We start from the raw sequence: 22,854 nt of genomic DNA, 5'->3' as shown, positions 1-22,854 counted from the left end.
TGGTGGTGATGGACATGAGGCAGAGTACAGGGAACCTGTTGACCACTTTGTGGCATGGTGTGGAAACAATTACCTCAACTCGAACAAAGACAGAAGAGATTATTGTTGATTTTAGGAGCACCAGGAATAAGTCAAACACTGTCTATCCTGGAAGAAGAGGTGGTGGAGGACTACAGATATCTGGCTGTTCACCTGTACAGCAGTCTGAACAGGAAGTGAAACACTGACGGTGTTTTGTCCCCCATAAAAGACATGAAGCTCCCTTTTATGTTGAAGTGCATGGTGTCATAAAATCAAGATCTGAAGCAATCTTCAAGGCCTTCAGAAACATGTTTGGGATGCCTGTGAGCTTTACAAATTACTACATTAAAGGGGGGCAAGTGTCTGCTTGTCCAAATACGTCAAGGCAGCCAGTGATTCCCATGGATTTAGTTCCATTTTCATGGCCGCATACCTAAAGATACATTAAAAAACATGTTTTAAGAACCAATCTAAAACACGCATTAGCTGCTTTGTTAGAAATAATCAAGAGGGCTGGTAATAAATTCAACTTATTTTTATTGCAATTTCTTTTTCATTTACCCTCACACCAGATGGTGTCAAGTCCACATTTGTTGTAAAACGGTGCACATCTTTCTTAACAGCAGCATGACTGGATCACAACTATGATCATATTCTAGAGTCACTTAAGTCTTCGCTACAGTTCAAGAGCCAAAGAAAGGTAGTTTTGAGAATGTACAGGAAAATAAACTGCAGCCATTGTTTTATCCTGAGTGGAGGCTTACAACACATTTCAACACATTTAATTTACTTTACTATTTAGATCCATTAGTTTGAACATTGCAGAAGCACCAACAGATTAAGTTTAATCTATTCTGCCTCGTTCTACCAGACATCTGGAGGAAATGTCTCGTTTGGCCGAGGTCTCAAGAGCTACGATTTCTGAGTGGCTGTCGTTATAACAATGACTTTTTAAACACCTTGATTACTTCTTCGCAGAACAGCTAGAACCATATTTGTAAAAATAAAACAAAGGTCACTCCTTTGTCATAATTAGCAGTATGACTGTAAAAATGAAGTGTCCAGAGGCCTTTGATGAAGTACAAAAATGGATTCAATATATAGCAAATGTAAGTCAGTTGAGGTTTAACATGTTAAACACAGATGACAAAAAGTCTTTCGAGCTTCTGAAAAGCTCTTGCATAATTCTCAAAATAGCTTCCAATGTAAAGATGCAGCTCTTTTCTGCAGTGTGGCAAAGTGGACAGTCTGCTTTTCAAAAACTTCAATACAAAATGACGACGCTGATCAAGAATTGCTTATTTCACTGGTAGTGTTACAATTGTAAAATGTTTCATACTGAAGATTTTCTACTCCATGATCCTTAAAGATGGACCTGCCTTCTCTTTTCACATCCAGTGGCTGAGACCATCAGGGTAATGTAAATACAAATGTGAAGCTTTTTATGCATCATTTCTGAGATGCATTCAAAATATCAATACAAATACATACTCCTATTAATATTACCCATTTCACTAATTCTACAACTATTACAGTAACTGACAAAAATCACCTATTTGAGGGGAACAAATTGAAATGACAGTAAGGACAGACATCAACATCAACTGATGAAGACGGATGGCAGTTAAATATTGGCAGACAGTTTCAGGTTGAGCTGTGCTCAAGGTGACATGGTCAGGACCAGTCTCCACCTCGAATCTAAAGAGAGGAAACAGGAACTGTGTTCATGTTGCTTTGACTGACCGCAGGAGTCAGAAGTCAAAGACAGACTCAGCATTTTGTAAACATTCGCATCAGCACGGAGCCTTAATCAAAACACAGCAAAGAGCAGGAAAACCGCTCCTCATCAAAAATAAGAAGTGCCGCACGCAACAAGTGGCATCTGCTGAGAGGACAAACCTAGAGCTCAGGCAAAGGTTAGTCTTTCATAAGATATTCCCAAACATGTCAAAAACCTTTACAGAATCTTTTTTCAAAGTCTTGTTTTGGCCATAGAGTTGCTCCTCCACAATGCTCTGGACTTGCTGGAAAAACAGACCACCCCTTCCTGATCACTGTACCGGGTGCAGCGGGATGACAAATTTACATCCGAAGGGTGAGTGGTAGCTGATGCCAACTTCTTGGTAAACCAGTTTGGGAATGCCAATGTCACACAGGTAGAGTTTGCTCTCATTCCCTGCTAAAGGTAGCGGAAGTCCTAACGACAGGGTCCACTTTGCCTCCACTGTCCGCTCGCTGACTGGAGGATCAATACTTAGGACTGGAGCCCGGTTCCTGTTGGCCCAGTCAGCAGCTGACTGGTACCAGGACTGCTCCCTCAGCTGTGGGTTTTCATGGCTGCCAAGGCAGTTGATGACCAGGTCGACTGGACTTGCAGGCAGTTCTGGGACACGAGAAGACAAAAACATTACTTGATAATGAAAAAAAAAACAGTTTCTCTCATCTTGACCAAGACTGGTGGATCTCCTCTAAACTTTTGTCATCTAAGCATTTTTTTCAGAGATGAAACCACAAACTGTGAGCTTTCCAATGCAGAATGAGTCAGGATGTTTGAAGTGGTGAAACTCCACTAGAGGGCAACGTTTGCCTGTGGTGGTCTGTCCCAACATTTTATGAATGTCTGAGTCCCTTCACACGAAGGCCTGAACCTTTACATGAACATAACTAAACCCTGCGCAGAAAATAAATCGGAATCATATTGTGGTGAGTTTTACCACTGACGCTGGCCACCTGGACGCCACTCGTCCTGCTGTAGAGGCTGACCTCGCGCGTGACGGACTCGTCCATCTTGACAAAGCTAGGCAAGAACAGGATAACTTCCACTTCATGGTTGGCCAGGTGTCTACCACAGCTGACACCTTGGGCCCCTTGACTGTGGGGCCCACAAAGAAGGACGACTATGGGCTTCTGGTGGATGTTTTTTGGGTTGAGCCTTGGGAAAGTGAAAAGAAAATAAAGAGACATGTTACGATAAAAAGTAAGTACTACGTATGAGTTTCTGTAATGACACAAACTGTATTAAAACCACTACGTCATGAGTAGATGATGTTAGTGTGCTAATTTCCAAATCTGACCTCCGACTCAGTCAGTCAGTGCAGATCTAAGAACTATCTGAAGCCTTACACACCATCAAGTTATGCTGTTTTCCAATCACTTTGTGAAAACAGTGGTTTATAATGTTATCCATTAAAAAATTCTGCTGGAGAGGTATTTGATTAGTACTGAATTCATTCTGCAGCAGCATGACAACAAGACAAAATATCCAGTTAGACTCTCTCTCTCACACACACACGCACACACACACACACACACACACGCGCACACACACACACACACACACACAGACACACTGGAAATATAGAGACTGAAAAAAAATCCTCTAAGATGCTTAGAACAACTCTCTATAAAAAGGTAAGGGAATCTATTTGCTTTAATATTTTTCTTAAGTGCACTCCTTTTACCGCATGATGTCACATGATAACAAAAACTAGTATAATTTCTTAAAGCTTCTTCACTTCCTTTTTAGTGTCTAAAACGTCTGCACAGTTCTGTCCACGTAACAATAATAAGAGACAAAGAGGGTTAAAAGATAACTGCTTTACCCAGTAAAAACCTTTTCAGAGAACATTAAACATTTCTCAACCAGCAAACATTGACAAAGCCCCAGTAAAGACGTAAAGCATCTCTGGTTGTTAGCAAGTCCATGGCGTGGTGGCAGGTTTACAGTTTTTTTTTTTTTTCATTTGCAATTAAAAAAATCTTTTCTGTTGCCAACGTGTTGATTTCAGTTTCCTGAATAAAAAGTCCCTACAGACGGTGATGACCCCCGTTGAAATAAAACACGGATCAGTTTTTTTAAAGGCCAAAATAGAGGAAAAGAAAAAAAAGCTTCTACAAAATGTTTTTCTTTTTTTCTCTGAACTTAGAATAACATGTGACTTTTCCATAAAAGCTGAAGCTCACCAGAAACACCCTTATGATCATGGGACCTCTGTTAATGGTGGCACTTGGATAAGGCGTTTAAGCTAGGGCAATAATCTCAATAACACCAACGATCACATTTTTTAAAATGTACTATGAAAGTACATGACTGGATCAGTTATAAGTGGTCATTCCAATTAGTAACACAATGTCACAGTTTTCAAACATCCTATTTGATATGAATTACTGCTCATACAATCAAGGAACTATTTTGAAGCTTTATAAAAGGTTTGCTTCATCCCATTTTAACATCATTCGATAAAAGATCAAATTGAGTGTCCAAAGGCAGTCTGAGAAATGGCAGCACACCACAAAACTACTTTTAAAACTTGATTTGAGCTCAGAGTAGTTCCAGTGTAAGATTAAGACATGCGAGTATCACACAGGGCTTAACTGATGAAACGATCAGTGACAATTAACATGTTCGTTATAGAAGCCTCAGTGCTGTTGCTCTGCTACCTTCAATGAGACTTCATTGCTAATAAAGGTACAGGCAAGAAATACCAAGGTGGTTTAGACAGATAGGATGTTCTTGGGACTGCTCAGAAAATAAACCCTGAGAGAGAGGTGGAGGGGAGGGGGGGGGGGGGGGGGGGGGGGGGGGGGGGGGGGGGGGGGGGTCAAAGGTAACCATCTGAAACATGTAGAAACATGAGGATTGCCATAGAAACTTTCCCATAAAGAGCTCAATACAAGTCTTGGATGATTTCTCCATATCCATATCATGAAAACTCCATATCTATGTGCGCTAACCAGCTATGAGTTTGGTAACTTGTTCAAGCTGAAGTCCAGATCTGTATTTCTTACCTGTTTGGTCCACCAAGCAATGAGAGAGCCATCTGACTGGAACAAACACCAATCGTCTCCAGCCTGCGCTTAACAGACAAGCCCCAGTGCTCTGCAGCCTCCAGCAGGCGCTTGTGAAGCTTAAATGGTATGCAGGGAACCACCAGGCCTGAATCTGCAGAGGCAAGACAAGATGTGATACCACGTTGTTCTATACTTTCTTACTTCAGATGTAGCAGAAAATGGAGGTCTATAGGCAAATAAATACATTATCCTTCTGTGAAAACTATCAGCTCAGATGAGGTGTCCCAAATTAGGAAAGACAAATGTAAAAAATAAGAAACAAAACAGGATTTCTCAACAGTCAATAAAATTCTGTCATTAACATTCTTCCACAGCTGATGATGTCATGTCATGTCTAGCGCCACGCTAACATCAGGCTATTGGACCTTAAATACATTCAACTGGTGGCTTTCCCATGTGACACGCTCACATTTTGATCAAATAAATGGCTCTCAGGTACAGTTTATACATGCAGAAATACTATATTTCAAAACCTCAGAGAAGAACGGATTCATACACATTTACACAACTAAATTCCAGCATTCATGGGAATGATCAACCAAAGTTCAGAAACATATACGCACACAAAGTATACCATTATCAAATGACAACTGAATTGTAATACATCCTCATATGTTTTATGTGATTCTGAAATTAATATTCACCAGAGGAAAAGAAAAGAAGTCGCAAAGGACACCAACCACTAAGACATGGACAAATATTGGTCTAAATATAAACTCACTCCCATGATCTCAGGGATTGATGGTTCCCTCTCACCAACTGATGAGTTGTATATTTAAATTCACAAGCCACTGAATTGCAAATCATGATTCTAGATCTACAAGCCACATATGTGAACAAAAGTTTTTACTTTTCACCTTAAGGCACAAACTCAATTTTACTACAATTTGCCTGGTGGCTGGGAGTGATTTCCCACAAAGATCCTTATGCGAGTAAACCTGTTCCTTGGGGAAAAAAGCCCCTCCTCCTCCTGACCTGATCTTGTTCCCAACACGGAAGATTCTCCATTTCCTCTACTATTTGTGACTGCTGTCTGAGGCAACAAAGGCAAGACAGGCACCCTTTACAAAACATGGAAAGCATGAGGTACTCCAAGTGAGACGCCTATTCCCCGTGGGCCCTGAGTTCACACGCACCATCACTCTGACCAGTTCCCAGCCCTTTGCTGTGGGGCAGGGCTGCACTGGGCTGGACCCCCCACATTGGTGGCTGCCTTAGTCAAAACATACAGCAGGTTGGCGTGACAGAAAAAGAAAAAAGAGCGGACAAACATCACGCACACATGAACACCTGCACCTGTATCCCAACGGCCTGTGGTGAAAGATCCATCCAGTTTCTTAACTGTGGTTCTCTAACTAAAACAGACATCAGAAAACCTTAAATAATAAACCGTCGTAGACAACTTCTTTCATTTCAGTTGTCTTCCATATGAAGTAATTTATGTATGTGTACAGGATATGTTTTGACTTACATACATAGCTCATGTAAAAAACTGAGTAAACTACCCCTTCTTGTACCGTTCTGACAGTAACACAGAAACAAACCAGATAGAAACCATCACACTAATGCTTTGAATCCCTGCCACTGGCTGAAGACAAAAGGCACACTACTGAGCCAAGTCCTGAACCACCCTGCATTTCTTTCTAAGTTGCCAGGAAAGGGGAAATGGTTGCAGTGATTTATTGAAATTATTTCAAACATAAAAGAAAACAGTATATAAAGGAAAAAATTGAGTTTGTGCTGTTCAAAATAGCTTAGAGAAATAATATTTTGTATCAACTGAAGGGCCAGATTCATTTCTCAGGTTCTGCAACTTTTGCACAGAAGGGAAATGAATCGACTGAAAAGAATGTTCATGGTAAAAATCATTATGCATTAAGTAAATGCCAGTTATCTGTGTTGAGGATACATGATCCATTACCAGCAGAGGAATGACTCGCTGAGGTATTTACTGCTGAACTGACTCAAGCGTGTGTTTGTGTAAGAAGGTAAAAGGATCATTTAAAGCTTGATAAACAAATGTTAATAGTCTCTATAAGATTTCAGAGAACTAGAGCCATATCCGTGAGATATGAGAGTGAACATTCTCACAGATTTAAGACTATGATCCCTCAAATAAGGTCTGAACATGTCACACATCCAAACAGGTTTTGAAAACAGCTCTCAGGTAGGCAAACTATGTGAAAGCATCACTGTTTTCATCAGCTTTCACATCTTTGATATTTCACCAACTACAACATGCACATACCATTATTTAAGATGAGCAAATACTGGCTGACAGATCACTTATCAGTCAGGCTCCAAAGAAAATAACTCTTGCATGTAATAACCGTGTTGCACGGACATAAAGTCGGATATCTATAATCCATCAATACCACATAAGGGTGATGGACGAGTTTTTAAAACTGCAAATGTAAAGATTTTGTATGAGGATGTTTTTAGCCGGTTGGATAGCAAGTGACTGCAAGTAGACTGGTCAGGTAAAAAGAACAATTTAGTTTCCACAGCAGTCACATTTATTTTGAGTTAAATGCTTAAATCCCTTTGTTATTATGCGTCTGAGATGAATGTCACCCAACTTTGTCAGAATTGTTCTCCTTTGTGTACATTCTGAATCACTACATTACATAACGAGACTGCAGCCTTTTATCACTGTGCAAACTGGAGTGTGTGGAAACCTTTAAAAGAGCCTGTGCTAATCTGTAGCTGTCTATTGCCTGTGGCTCATTAAAAGGGTAATGAAAGTCAAGCTGGGGGAACAGCACGGCTCAGAGTCCCTTTGATAAATAAAGCTGCTGGGAGGCAGTTAAGTCTCTAATGGACTCCTACAGATCTCTGGCCTGGTAGCTGGGAATTTTTGGCCTCACTGGTTTGCACAAACTCATACTTCATTCTAGAAGACACTTATGACACTTATTGTGCCAACACCTGACCCAGCCATGCAACATGATCAGAATCACACATTCTACCTTGCAACAAACACACACACTTACGCAAGATAATGACATATAAACACAGAGACTGGCCAGACAAAAATTCATGCTTATCTTTACTCCCCTCCCACTATTATTGATACCACACAAAGACTGCTAATGTGTTTCAGTGGGCAAAAGAAATGTGAAACATGCCGATCCTCCTGTGAGCGATAAGCACTTGAAAGTCAACTGCTTGTTGTCATGCAAAGCGCTGCCTTGAGTGCCAAGCTCAGAGGAAGTGGGAGTATGCACTAGCTGCTTCTCAAGCACCCCACCTGGAGCGCTTCTGAGGCTGCTGCTGCCAAAACTACCCCCACTCCACACACACGCCATCTCCCCCGCCTTCACACACATTCAGTGATTTCGGCACACACCCACTTTCGAGTTAACTAGCTCAACCGGGTGTCTATGAGTATGCAGCAGTGCTAAAGTAAACTGAGCTAGAAGTTGTCCTTCAAGCATGACAGTCAGCAGGACTAAAAGCTACAGATACTAACTGAATATGAGACACACGTGAGACTTCAGGTTACTCTTTGGGGAACCAGTAAGCTGAGGTGCAGAAAGTAAACCGCAGCGATGTGAGATCAGCTTTTACCATTGTAGTTAACATCTTTGGCTCCATCTGGTTATTACCGGAGCACCAGGTTATGCACCAAGCTTTTAAAGAAAAAGAAAAAAAAACTGGCATGAATCTAAGCCGTAGAACGTCAAAATACCGTAAACATAAATTACAGTTAATTTTTCCTCTCAATGCTTTTATGACTTTGCACATCTTTAAAAAAAACAAAAGAACTTTTTTAGGTTAAAACATGGATTTGTTAACAGAGTCATCCCGGTCCTTAACAAATATAATGGTTCACAACTATTCCATTGTTGGGTCAGATGACTTATTAGTGGAAAAAAACTAATCAAATAAAGTAATGGAAATGAAGGATGTTTGGCTTGTTTGCAATGTGTGCTGTAGTAGTAGTTTCACCACAATTAAACAAGATCACAGCAGCACTAAACTCACACATACTCTTACAATAAACAATGGCCTATAGAAATAGGCTTGTCAAATCCCCATGTCAACGATTTACTTCAACCGAATCTACAGCTGGGTGCTGTTTTTCTTTCTGTATTCTCCCATTGTTGATTTATATGTTTACTGGCAAAGATTCCAGGTCAGGAGCACTGCGGTTTGTTCCTGCTTCAGAGGTGCTGTTTATGTAAGGCCGTACGGCGGCATACTAATTACAGAGTGCAGAGGATGGGGATTATGATGACAGCCCTGGGAAGCAGATCTGTCTACACGGCAAGAAAAGAGGCACCGTTTGGCAGCTCTCTGCTGAATGGTAGACAGGTGCTTCCTCTGAGCTCTGCTATGTCACCACAAAAGCATAATATGGAAGAAAAATCAGAGAAATATTACATGTCAAAATATCGGCTACTGTGCACAGCTATGACATGTAAGTAAGACATGAGCTCATTTCTAAAAGGAAAAAAGTATATACTCTCTTAGTTCCATCTATTAAAAGTAAAAAAATAAATAAAATTGGCACCATGAAATGTTGCAAGCCTACTTTTGGCAACTCGTACCATAAATACTATTTATTGCCTGCTGAGATTCTTTCAGTTCTTGGCCTCTAATTCTCTGAGATTTTTGCACCACTCAACTGAGGTCTAAAACCATACAGTCTCAATGATGATTTGATGGGAACTGTAAACATAATTGCAAAACAATTAATATGCAAGACTTGAGTATATTCTCTAGGGTGGATTCAAATTTGTTTTTTAGTGCCGTCTTGTTGGGGCCGTTCGTTTTTCACTCCTTACTATTTATCTAAATCTATTCCTTCAACTGCGCTTCAACAAAGAGCCCAGTGCTTTTAACACGATTCAGCCTGCACCATTATGTGAGTAGCTCCAGAAAATACAGGTGGATGCCTCCACAACCACCTTGATTATTGACTAACTCACAAACAGTTCACAGTTTTCAAGATTGAGAGGTTGTGTGTCTGAGAAGGCAGTCAGCAAATATTCTTGATCTCCCTTTTTTTTCCACTCTGAACATCTCAGACACTCAGTATAACTCAAAATCATTTGTCAACTGTCATCTGCAGAAATACTCGATGACTCTGCAGTTGTTGGGTGTATCAGTGATGTGAGGTGTGGAAACAATTGCCTCATCTTGAACAAAAAAACACAAAACAAAAGAGATCTCTTTCCTGGGAGAAGAGGTGGAAATGGTGAAGGACTGCGGATCCCCGGGCCTTCATCTGGACAGACAGACTAGACTGGAAATGGAACAGGGGTTTCTATAAGATGGGGCAGAGCAGACGGCACTGCTTAAGGAAGCTAGGGTCCTTCAATGTCTGTGGTGGAGAGTGCAATCTGCTTTGCAGCCATCTGTTGGGGCAGCAGCATCAGCACAAGAGACTCAAAGAGACTGAACAAACTGATAAAGAAGGCCGGTTCTGTGCTCGGGACTGATCTAGACCCTGAAGCTGAGTGTTGGACAATCAACAATGAACAGTACGGGAGTTCTTTCCTGCCAGCAGCGAAAGCCATCAGCAAAAACTGCTTAACACAAACAATTCTGGGTTAGTTGATCTTTAAAAGAAAATAAATAAAACCCACGTACTGGGTTCTGGGTACTGGTACTCAACATTAGAATTTCACCGTGTCACTGGCAGGAACATAACCAAGCACAACTCAAGCATCGATCGATACCTACAGGACATGCCACAACTGAAGAATTGTCCACAGGACAAATTTACAAAATGCATCCGTCTTGTTCAGACAGCCATTCACAAACTGTTGATGCTGAGCTTTGCAGAGAGGATGCAGGAAAGGTATTCTTCTGAGAGCCAGAAGCAGAGAATAGTGCAATCCTTCTGTCAAATATTTGTGGAGGTCTTTTGCAGCCAAACAGTTGTGAAGCTTTGATTTGACCTTTCTAGCAAACAGTTCTCTAAGAAAGTCTTCAGGTCTTTACAGACCTCAGTTTGATCCCCATAGTTTCTGTCAACTGTCATTTCTCACTATCACAAACTGCTGACACTGCTGAATGAACACGCTTTAGTATCTTTTCCAGCCTTTGGTGCTTTGTGGGTATCAAGTGTTTTGATTTACTTATTCCATTTAGCAGAATAAACTAAGTAGAATAAACTATCCTCAACTTCATCTTTTGACCGCTAAAAGATGGAGTTTGATCCTGCTGGATCTGATGTAACACAGGCGTCAGCCCTCCCTCCATTACCACACACCGTTCACCCCCCCGGGTGCCCCCAGAGTCAGCGCTCTCACACCTTGGACTCTAAAGTCTGCGTTTCTGCACAATGTCACTTTCGCCGAGTCTGTATTAACCAGTTATGTAACAATCCTTGTATGAGCAAGGACTCTGTTGCTTTCACCAGAGGAGGTCAGAAGTCTCACCCATGATAAACAGTAACCAGGGCTCTGTAATGCCAAAGGGAGAAATAAGCACTACGTCCACCGTGGGCCTCTTCTCAAAGTGCATGCTGTTTTCCCTGTTGTGCTGAACAGAAAGAGACACAGCAGCACATTCTTTCAAGCAATGAGAGCTTATATAGCGCTCGGTATCAACTTGGGGAAAGAAAAAAAAAAAAAACTTTTGGATATTTCCCATTTAGTTAGAGCTGGAGCCGTGCTTCCCAACTGTGCTTGTCCAAACAGTGATATTACATAACAAGACTCCTGGCCAAAGTTGTTTCAGCTTTGTCCAGTGGAAAGAAATGCGTCTGTCCAAAACAAACTTTGTTCACAAAGCCAACGTGCTCACTGATGAAATGTCCAAAATGTGGACTTATGGTCTCACACAAACAGTTTTTCACATGAAATTAATTCAGGATGATTATGCTGAGGTATATTAGGTGTGAGAGAGGAGATAACCAGGGGACCCATAAGGGTCTGGGTGGTGGGAATATTTCAATATTTCATCAAAAAAACAAAAAAAGTCTGTTTGTGTGTTTTTTCTGGCTAGTACCATTGACTTCAATTTGCAAGATGGAATAATCCCACCATAGTAGCAGCTCCTGTTGTACCACTGATCCAATTTTGTTGCCATCCACTTTAAAAATTAATGCAATTCCACAACCGAGTTAGCTAAAAAATTTTTAAAAAAAGAAAAGTTACTTTGTTTCAACATTCACTGCCAACACTATATTAAAAGAATCTGCAGATGCAAAGTGTATGCTAATCACCCGAGCTGCTACATGTGTGCAGATTTATGAGCATCATCTTCTTACCAGTACAGTACTCTTTACCCCCATGCAGAGGCACCGTTATCTGTCTGTATATAATAGGCTTCCCCTCCAGAATATTCTGATCATGACGATAGGACTGGGGCCTCTGCTCAGCCTGCGCGCTCTGATGCTGCACCTTGTTGCTGTGGCCACTGGTGCCATCAATCTGGGAGAAAACAGCAGCCTTGTCAAACAGAGCCAAGTTTCCCTCAAAGTCAAAGTCAGTGTCCAGGTCCTCGTCGGTCCCGTCGCCGAAGCACTCGTCATCCTTTGACCTCACTTGCCCTCGAGCACCTGCGCTCCTCAGACCGTTCCTCCTTTGAGTGGCGTGCGCCGCCCCTCTGCTGTTAGATGAACCTGCAGGAACTGGAGAAGACAGAGTCTGATGATGTCACATTAAACAGGGATCTGTGCAAAAGACTGACTCTTAGCGACCTACTCATGGAGCCTACAGGAAAAATTATGTTCATAATCTCATCTATCATTTGTAAAAAGTTAAAGAATGAAATTATAATTACAAACAAGTATCAAATTCTTCAAAATAAATAAATAAATAAATATCAATGATATATTCATGATACGTGGACATCATCCACAGTCCTTTGAGGATCATATTACATGTACAGATCACATCAAAATATTCAAAAAGGTTCAAATTAATTATTAGTTCATTCATTCAGTGAAAGAAATAAGTGGATCTAGTCACTAAACAGTACTTTTTCAGAAGAGAGCGTCAAATTATATTTAGTGTGTTACTCTTTGGAGTCAATTTTTCCAGATTGGAAAATTTCCACTGTTGTCCGAGTTGAAAAATCTCTTATTTTACTCCATTATATTTGATACAGTTGGTATCATATTTACACCGGCAGCTGCTGCTGCAGTAGCAGACACTTGTCTTTTTAAGAGTTTGAGAGTTCTACTGTACTGGCCTTTAACTACAGTGCAGAAATTGCAGGAAAGTGGACAGAGTGAGAGAGGATTAAGACGAGACAAAGTTCACTGACCACGACTCAAACCCGGGCCTCTGAGGACTTCCAGCCTGTATGCACGCAGCACCCACTCAACCAGAACTGCCCAGTGTCACCAACCCAGTACACAAAACACCATCACTGCCGTTGAATTCACACTCTTGCAACAACGAAAAAGATAGACTGGCTGTTAAGGCCAAACTGTGGCAACACAGAGTCCCTTAATGCTTAAAATATGGGAAGATATTCTAAAATATCACATATTATATTCTCACACATGATGCTGGCACATAATGATATATCACAAAATAATAAACCAAACAATTCACTACAATAGCAGAGAAGAACACTATTGCAGTTCATTGCGGGGTTGAGTCAGCATGTTTGCATACACAGCTGAGGTGAACTACATTTACAGCTCAACTTGGCCAGTTTACTGGACCTCTGTTATTTTCCAGATATACATGCACAGGCCAAATCAAGTTACAAACCACAAAAACTAAAAAAAAACTAAAAAAAAAAACGGGCTGATGTTCAGTCTCACTTTCTGATGCATTTAGCCGCCTGACAAAAGAAGCAGAAGATTAAGCGAATGAGAACAGCTTTATTGGTACAGTTTCGCTCCACTGTTTTACATAAAGATGCAAAAACTTTGAAAAGCATGTAAGATGCACCTTGGACAGCTTGTGTCCGGTTGAGCGTTTACATGAAGGAGTGATTCGAACCCCAACATTATTATCTGGGTGCTTCTGTCCAGTTTTGAGACTCTTGATTTTGAGCATTTTGGGCCAGACTGACACAAAAACAAATTGTTCTTCTTGTCTTATGCCCCATGCTGTGTGACAGGTTCCCAGCAAAATTGAATTTCTGTTCAAAGTTCACTCACAAGAAAACATCCCTGTTAAAATTTGAAAATTGTAAATCAGCTTTTCTATAGAGAGCAGTCAGGTGGTTAATGAATAAATTATTAACACAACTGTTCGCATGGCTGCTCCAGACTGAACCTTTTCATTAACATGAGCAACAAGCTCTGCTCAGAGCAGCCAGAGGCATAATTTTCGCTTTATATATAAATCAACCCTGAATGTACATTTCCAGTTAATCTGTCAGCAGTGTTCACATGCTAATCCCCTCTGAAAGACTCTACGAACTACAAAAATGACACAGTAATGGTGGTTGTTGTAAATGGTGGTAGCTCCAGCCTCCCTGTATGAATAAATGAATTAAGGCTTAGATGAAAGAATGAACTAACAGTATAATTCATACTAAATAAGTTCATACAGTCAGCAGTGTCAAACACTGCCCAGATGAAACTCCTCTCCACTTGTGCGACTCTGACTGAAAGCGCTTTATACTCTCACAGTGAGAGACGATGACCTGCTGAAAACAAAACACAGCTGACACACACAAAACATGCAAAAGCCGACTGAGCGGCACACAATAAAGTTTACATACATGTAAGCACAAACAAAAAAACAAAATGAACCTAGAACAAAAAAAAAAGAAAAGAAAAGAAAGAAAAACTGGAAAAACCTGGCCTTCAACTCCAACCATCCAGAGCTCTCACGCTAACCAGGAGACAGACAGGCACAGTCGCACGCTACTGTCAGTGTGACAGCTAAGGTGCTCCGGCGTCTCTCACGCAAGAAACTGGGAGACTCAAGTGTAGATACAAAGCAGGTAACAAACACTGAACTCATTTCAGACCTGCCTAATAGAAAAATGCACGCTTACAACCAGCACAACAGTAACAAGAAGGATTCATTCGGGCAAAATATTAATATTAGTGCTAACCTTTATTTCTCTTAAATACAGACATGCAAACTCTTGAGGTGTGGATGTGATCCACCAATTAACAGCAATTACAATTAGTGAGCAAAGCATTAGTAAAACTGCTCCAACTTGATAATGTGTTGGGTTAATGTGTTCACCTGTGTGAACGTCATTAGAGCTAAGCTACCAACCGCAGGCCAGAGATGTCTATATTTACAAGGAAGTGTTTTGTCATGCTATGAATCAAAAATCTGTATGAACTGGGCAGAGCTCCAAGTCAAACAGGCTAATGAATAACAAGCACAGTAGACAAGACTGTGAGCTTCACTGATTTCACTTCAAACAGGCATTAAGTTGCCACCACAGTTTAGTACGACTGCAGAAGACTTATGTTGAAACTGCCCTGTGGAATACATGATTTTAAAAAATGATAATAATTAAAGTGTGCAAACTCTGACATAAATTTTTATTGTACAACTTATCATCCATTGCTCCCTCTAGGTAATCTCTATGATTCTGATCACGTCTCTGCAACACTTCTTCGTCTTTGCATGCTAAATAACATCTTCTGTCAATCTGCATTGTCATTACTGCCTGCAGAACTACAGCCAATATGTGTGCGACTGGAACAAACGTGTGTTGCAATGTGGTTACAGCAGAGGTCGGAAATCAAAGCTCCCAGCACAAATGAATGGAATGAAGTGTAAGCTCAAAAAATCCTGGATTTTGCTGCGAATAGTTCAATTTTTTCCTAAGCGGGGGTTTATGGTAAAACTTGAGGCTGGAAATTATTTCACTCCACAGACGCTCGTAGCGTGCTGGTTATGGTAACACTTTACATAAGGGTAGAGTCTGCGGTTGCTCATCCAAAATGTGAGTTTATGCCCGTCTGATGGAATTTGCCTGTGCTTCGGTGGGCTTTTGCATCATCCACAAAAGCAGTCAGTTGCTAAAACTCCCATTCTACTCTCCCAGAAAGATCAATGGCTGATATTCAGAAACCATTCCTGGAATCTGTGATCTTGTATAAGCAATAGCCCACCCTGTTTTCCCTTCTTTGGGGCCGGGGGCTTCTTGGGAGCATGGCATTGCGTGTGAAAGGACCTGCCCTGCCCAAGCCACTCAGCACTTTGGCCCCATGCAATTTGGGCATTAGCTCCCTGGCCACCAGCCTGAGAGTTAGAGATTAAAATAAAAACTCAGAAGGTAAACATTGCTTCCACAATTGATATCACTTTGGCCTTCCGAGCACACTGGGACAACATGGCTTCCTGTTGGGGAGGGGGTGTCGGTTTCCTGTGCTGGCCAGGGGTAAGTGTGGGCAGGGAGATGAGGAGAGAGCGGACAGGAGGGCACTGAGGCACGAAAGCCAGGCTTTACATAAACTTCTCTTTAGGAGCAGACACAGAGAGGGAGGGGGGATGTTTATTGATTTTAGTCACACACATATTGTAAAGAGGAACTTTGGTACAAGAGTTTAGCACGCTATGGGAATCTTATTGGGGGTGGGGAAGGTCATTGTTTGGTCCCAAGCTCAAGTTTCTCAAAAGGGAACTACAGAAGTGACACACCGGGGTTTACTCATATGTCTTACAGACTTAATCATTAAATGAAACAGGAAAAAAAGAAATGACCAGTTTCCAAATGTGTAAGTTTCATTTGTCATGCACAGAAGGTCATTCTAACAACAATCCTTTAGAATATTACACAGCATGCATTAGCCAGTTTTATGACCTCTGACTTCTCCATTGTTTGGCGACCCTGAATGTGAAAGTGAACCCACTTTAACTTATCCCAGCAGAGGCCACAGAGCTGTCCAAGCAGACTTCCTGCTGACTGAACATTGACAGCAGGAAATGCTGTTTTTAACTTATCTAATCAGGAAGGTTGAGTTACACGCCATATACACAGGAGAACGCAGAGCAGTCTCATAGCCAACATATGTAAGCAGCAGAACAGTGTTTGCAATTTAACATATTTGATTATTCAGTATTCCAAAAACAATAACTTCTGAAATTACAGTTAACATCTGCGAGAGGGATCAGTGTTAACAACCTGACCCGTATCTAATGTTTTTAAGCTACTGAGCAAGACATGCAAAAGCTAAAATTGCAAATGATGGGATCACACGCTACTACAGAACACTTCATACAAAGTTTCCTCCTCTGCACAGCCTCAGCTGCAACATAAACAATAACATAAGCTTCACAATGGTAGAATGTTTTGGCTAGGGCCACTTTGTTGAACTGCATTCCTGTAATTTTGACATTCATTTATTTAGACTCGTGATGGCAGAATTAAACTGAATTAAACAAAGCCTCACACTGTCTTGACTGCAAAAAAAAAAAAAAAAGAAAAAAAAAAGAAATTACATTTGTAATCACTTTAAAATTGTTTTCAATGTGGTTGAGCAGTGAGCGAGGCACAGTCACCCCTGGACAGGACATAGGAAACAACGGTAGAACACTTTTTATCTATTTTTAAAGATGGACCTTCAGTTGGAACCAACGAATCATTGTAAGATGGTTCTGCTGCGTTATCGGTTTAGGTCTTTTTAAGGGATTTGATGACAACGACAAACAGAACAATGTCAACCTGGTTCATGTCATCTTTGAGGAGGTGTAGAAAACTGCTGCTTTGAACAATATTGTGTCAAAAAAAGAAAGAAAAACACCATATGAAGGGTTTGATTACCTGGTTTGAGCTTAGTGACATCTATACCTCTTCTACCAATGAAAAAAATCCATAAAAAACACAACATGCGGATATCTTTCTTTTTAGACGTTTTCTGGACACAACATGAAAAGCTCCATCTTCATCTTCAACAGTCTGTTCTCAGTGTTTGGTCAAAGTGGCAAACGTCTGACAGATTACTTTTTATTTAATAAAGTCTGGATTCAAACTTGTTTACGACCTCCAACAACCTGCCTTCAGTGTCACATTCTCCACACACACCAGTTAACGCAATGAAATTCCAACATCCAAGAGAAATGACACAAAAAAATGCTCATGCCTTAGGTTGGGCTGGAGTGTGGGAAACTGGAGCCTTAATACTTGGTACACATGCAGAGGGTGAAATCATCTGATATACGATAATAATGACTCAAAGATGATTTGATCTGCTGCGAATATGACATTAGGTAACATAATGAGGTTTTTACGCTGGACTATACTTCTACTCTACAATAAAAAAACTTTGGAATCGAGTCACTTTGCTTTCTGTTAAAATCATCTTCAATAGTAACCTTCTGACATCATGAAAATCATTGGGTTACTGCGACACTATTGTGTGCCCGTTTCCTTCAGTCGTAGAACATTATTAATTTCCTCTTCTTCAACAGAACAATACAGCCGCAATAGTCTTCTTCTGTGGTTTGAGAACTATGGAATATAGCTTAACGATGAGTAAGCAAATGTCTAGAATAAACTGGGCTTTCTAATCTTTAACTTTATCAGTTAAACTGTCTTATCATATATGAGCGACTGTAAAAAAAAAAAACAACAACAGTTAAGCTCTTTTTGAGTAGTGTTCAAGTGTCACGTTTAACTGGACTAGCTCATGCTTTTCTGTGTGTACAAGTCAGTGGCGTTTAAGTTATTCTATCAGCTACGGATGCTTTTAAATACTCAGAGTCAGCGTTGTAAGTCAAGGAGCCGAGAGGACTAAAGCTTATATCCTGCCGCTTTATTTGTGCATTTCTAGTATCTGCAATTCTCACATAAATGAACTGATTGGTTTTAAAAGATTGTTTGATACCACAAAGGATCAAATTTAACATGTTTTCTTGGTTATAAGGGGTCCAGTGGGGAATTTTCTGCATGAAATGAATGGCATTTGAAGTTTACAGTAATTTTGTCATTACCTTAAACAATAACTGCTCATAATACATTCAATCAGTTAATATGAGCAGGACCGCATAAAGAAAATAATTTAAAAAAAATTCTGACATTAATAAGAAATTCTCAAAGAGTTCAGTAATGTTTTTTTTTTATACTGACTATCACATTTTTACAGCCTGGCAAAACAACATGTAACTGAACTATTTCAAATTTATGAGAAATAACTCTACGCTATTTTAAACTTTTCAATATGACCATTCGGTCTCTACTCATAAAAAAGAACTCTGGGGGCTTTTAAACACCAGCAGATCTGTACGCTCACCTCTGCGTAGGATGGTGATCGGAGCAGAGCTGGAGTGAGCGCTGTCGTTTGTTGCTCTGTTACTCTGACCGTGGGCTCCTGCTGATATGAAGCTGGGTTCTGTTGCTGATCCCTGTTCAGAGCTTCGCTTGACTGTGTTCTGAATATCTTGGAATTTCAGTTCCATGATATCCATGGCACTAGAAGAAATAGAAATTCTGACATCACTTTCAGATCAAACTACACTAAGCAAATTAACCAGAACCGGTATATTTAGTTGTGCAAACATTTGATATATGAAGAAAAAAAGCCTGACAGATTAAGAGGACCAACTGAGTAAAACCATTTGTCCATAAAGACATAAATGGATGTGTAATGTTCTCGTGTGAAATAAGTAAGTACACCCTTAGTCCCAAAAGATCTCATTGACCTCCTTTAGGAGATTTAACCACTTGTATATATTTTACTAAACTTGTCAACTGGTCACATCGGCTTGCTGAAATTTCTGACCACTCCTCCATGCAAAATTCCATCAGATGCAAGATGTTTTACGGCAGGGATGTCCAAAGTTGGTCCTCGAGGGCCGCTGTCCTACAGGTTTTAGATGTTTCCCTGCTTAAACATACCTGATTCAGATGAAATGGATCTTTTCAAAAGATTGTTGAGTTCTGCAGCAGCCTGCCAAAGATGCATTGATCTGAATCAGGTGTGTTGGAGCAGGGAAACATCTAAATCTGCAGGACAGTGGCCCCCGAGGACTGGACGTGGACGTCCCCGTTTTACGGTGTCCTTGCATTTCCAGCTTGTTTCAAATCTCCCTTTAACATTTCAGTGAGACACAGTTCCAGGCTTTGACTTGGCCGTTTCATAACCCTGCCATTCTTTCTTTGAAATATCCATTGATGGATTTCCAACTGTGTCAAGAGCCATTATCCTGTTGGGAAAAAAAAGCACTTCCAGTTCAGCTTCAACTTTAGCACAGAACACTCAACAACATTAAGTACATTTCCATGTGTAGTTCAGCCAAAATTCAGTTATAACTCAGATGGGCCTATTAATAAGACAATTCTCATTGTCACAGTATACATGCAAGAGAGGAGAATCAATTTATTGACTAATGTATGTCCAACTTCGCGACGATAGGTTGTAATATGCCCCTTTAACCTTTTTAGTATTTAGCTTCTTCCAGCTGTCTAATTACGTCAAAAACCAAAACAAGTGACAGAGAATGTAGCTAATGGAAAAATCAGCATGTTGAGTGGTGACTTAGACATCTTTACAGCTCTATAGAGTTTGTATGTTCTGCACACCTTATCCTTTTAATTTGTTAATTTATTCTTTAATAAATGGCAAGCAAGTTATCCCCTTGTGGTAATTCTCCGTTGCTATTGGTTTCTTCTTCTACTGTGTACTGAAAACTTCTGTTACTTCTGGGTCAAGGGCCAGGATAGCGCATGGATGCCAGTTTTACTACAGCAGACCTTGTACATCCAGGAGTATTGAAAAACTTAATTTAGTAAAAAAAATCAGTCAGACTAACATATTTACATGTATTTTACAGTCCAGTTTAAGTCAAACTAACACACACAGAAAAAAAATTTCTTTCCAAAATCATGTAAAAATATTTACTGATATCAAGTACTCTTTAATGATACAAAAGTCAGGGTTGAGCTAACAATTTCAACAGCTCAGTCCCTGAGGGTCTTCTAAAAAGATGTGCACCTGACATGTTTGTTTTCATTGTGGTTAAAAGACATGATTTGTCTAGAGATTTATAATTCCAAAAAATTTTGGTGCAAAAACAACTCCATTCCAGCTAAATTTGCGCAGCCTCTAAGAGACAGAGCCTTGACACCAGAAGCTGCAAACCTACTTGCAAATACAAAGTTTAGGGGTTGGGCTGGGCTGAATTTACTGAGTCACAGTCCTTGATTTGATTATGTCATACATTAGAGCTCAATTGTCAGATATCTAAACTAGTCAGGGTGTTCCCTGTCACTTCCTAAAGAGGTATTTGTCATAGGTGCAAAATCTGGAACAAAACATTCCAATTTCATGTCCATAAAGGCATTGGTGTGTGAGGAGGGAAACGTTGTACTCAATCCTGGTGGAGACAGGAAGTCAGTGGAGTAAGTGGAGGATGGGGGTGATGTGCTCATGTTTGCGCACTCTCATCAGGATCCTAGCTGCAGAGTTTTGGATGTGTTGGAGCCTCTGCAGGCTCTTACTAGGGATCCCGATGAGAAGTGCATTACAATAGTCCAGTCTGGAGGAGATAAAGACATGAACGAGCTTTTCATCATCTGAGAGGGAGAGAATGGGACGGAGTTAGGAGATGTTTCGGAGGTGATAAAAGGAGGTCTTGCAGAGATGGTTGATATGGGATTTAAAGGTGAGTTGGAGGTCCATGTTTACACCAAAATTTGTGACTGATGATGAGAGAGGTATATTGGAGCCAGAAAAGGTGATGCTGGTTATTGGGGATGATTTGGTTTGGTGAGGAGTGCCAACCAGGATGGCTTCGGTTTTAGAGCTATTGAGTTGGAGGAAGTTGTACCCCATCCATGCCTATATGTCCTCGAGACAGGTGGCGAGTTGAGACATGGAGAATGGCGATGATGAGGGTGGGGCTGCAGCAGTGGCATTGACATAGAGGTGGTTTAAGTAGGGGTGTACTTGGCTTTTTTGTGCAACTGATCTGTTTTTTTATTCATTAAAATATCTAGATAACATCTATACTTTCACTCATGCTTTATGAGTAGGCACCGTTTAAAATCAGATCAAATGTTTACCAGATCAAATACTTTTTACAAAAATGGGATCACAGTGTATATATGTATCATGTGTATGTGCTACAAATATGTCTTTTTGTGGAGCCTTAAACATTGCTTAAAGAAAACTGTAGAAGCGGATGTGTCGGGGCAGAGGTAGCATCCTTCTTTTTTCATACCTGAACGTGACCTCGGGAACAGGACACCTGACTCCATTGCGATAGGGTTGTCTCAGTGAGATGGTTTGACTGGCGTGATCAACACATGACACCGCTCCCTGATAAACTCCCAGTGTCACCCCGCAGTTTATGGAGACAAGGCTGCCCAACCAGTCTGTGCTCATTCTGCTCACTGCAGTTCAAAAGCACACACACAAAATAAATAATACATTAATGACCCAAAGGTGTTAAGACTCTGCAGTCAGAAAGCATATACATATCGTTAGCTGGTTGAAGGATTTCACACTTAACTGCTTTAATGTCCACAATAGTTTTATTGCTGTCAGGTTGGGATAGATTTTGTATTAGTTTTTAAACCTTGTCCAATGGGGAAATTAATAATAGCAAGTCTTAACTAAGAGAGTCTGAACAACCTCACCTTCTGAGGTTATGTCACAATTGAGGGTATGGGTGCGGGCTTGCTACCCCACGCCACGACGTGGTGACCTTTTGCAGAAATATACGAAAACTAATGTTTGAGAAAAGGGTTTTTGGTGTAATTACTGAACATTCAAAGTGTAAAAGCTTAATATCAACATCCGTATGTGATCAGTATTAAAAGAAACATATCAAGCTATCAAGCTAGTTTGATAGCTAACATTAAAAATTGCTTCTTTATGGTGTTTAACTGCATCTCTAGGTGGGCTGTTGCCTCCTTAAAATAAGTGTCTGCTATTTCTAAATACCCAGGCTAAGGGTATTTGATCAAAAATTGATAGATTTACCTTTTAGAGACGTATGTATCGAGGTGTCAGAAAAAGTCACGGCTGAAGCTGTTGCTGTTTGTGCTAGCTTCCGTATTGGTACATTACGTCACTTCCCGTATCTCCCACGTGGGTTTGTTGTGATTTTTTTTCTATCGCTAAGATTAAATTGCTTGAACGTGAGA

At 40.5% G+C, this 22,854-nt stretch overlaps 1 protein-coding gene across 2 annotated transcripts; it reads right to left on the bottom strand.

The window, feature by feature from the left end:
• Positions 1 to 541: 541 nt before the first annotated feature.
• On the bottom strand, positions 542 to 22,767 carry LOC140301588 (enhancer of mRNA-decapping protein 3-like). Of its 2 annotated transcripts, XM_072380136.1 has the most exons (8): positions 22,691 to 22,757; positions 22,345 to 22,412; positions 21,927 to 22,098; positions 18,998 to 19,176; positions 12,098 to 12,460; positions 4,810 to 4,963; positions 2,736 to 2,953; positions 542 to 2,404 (listed from the first exon to the last, which is right to left on the bottom strand). In XM_072380136.1, the coding sequence occupies exons 3-8, from the start codon at positions 22,088 to 22,090 to the stop codon at positions 2,073 to 2,075; spliced, it is 1,410 nt and encodes a 469-aa protein (XP_072236237.1). In that variant the 5' UTR covers positions 22,091 to 22,098; positions 22,345 to 22,412; positions 22,691 to 22,757; the 3' UTR covers positions 542 to 2,072. The 2 variants fall into 2 exon arrangements, with proteins under 2 accessions (XP_072236237.1, XP_072236236.1); XM_072380135.1 differs by lacking the exon at positions 22,345 to 22,412 and having other exon boundaries at positions 22,691 to 22,767.
• Between the last annotated feature and the right edge of the window lie 87 nt (positions 22,768 to 22,854).

Source organism: Leuresthes tenuis, unplaced genomic scaffold (genome assembly GCF_036924035.1).
Source record: "Leuresthes tenuis unplaced genomic scaffold, fLeuTen1.0.hap1 SCAF_2, whole genome shotgun sequence".
In the NCBI taxonomy this organism is placed as follows: Eukaryota; Metazoa; Chordata; class Actinopteri; order Atheriniformes; family Atherinopsidae; genus Leuresthes; species Leuresthes tenuis.
This window is presented reverse-complemented; position numbering and strand designations above follow the sequence as displayed.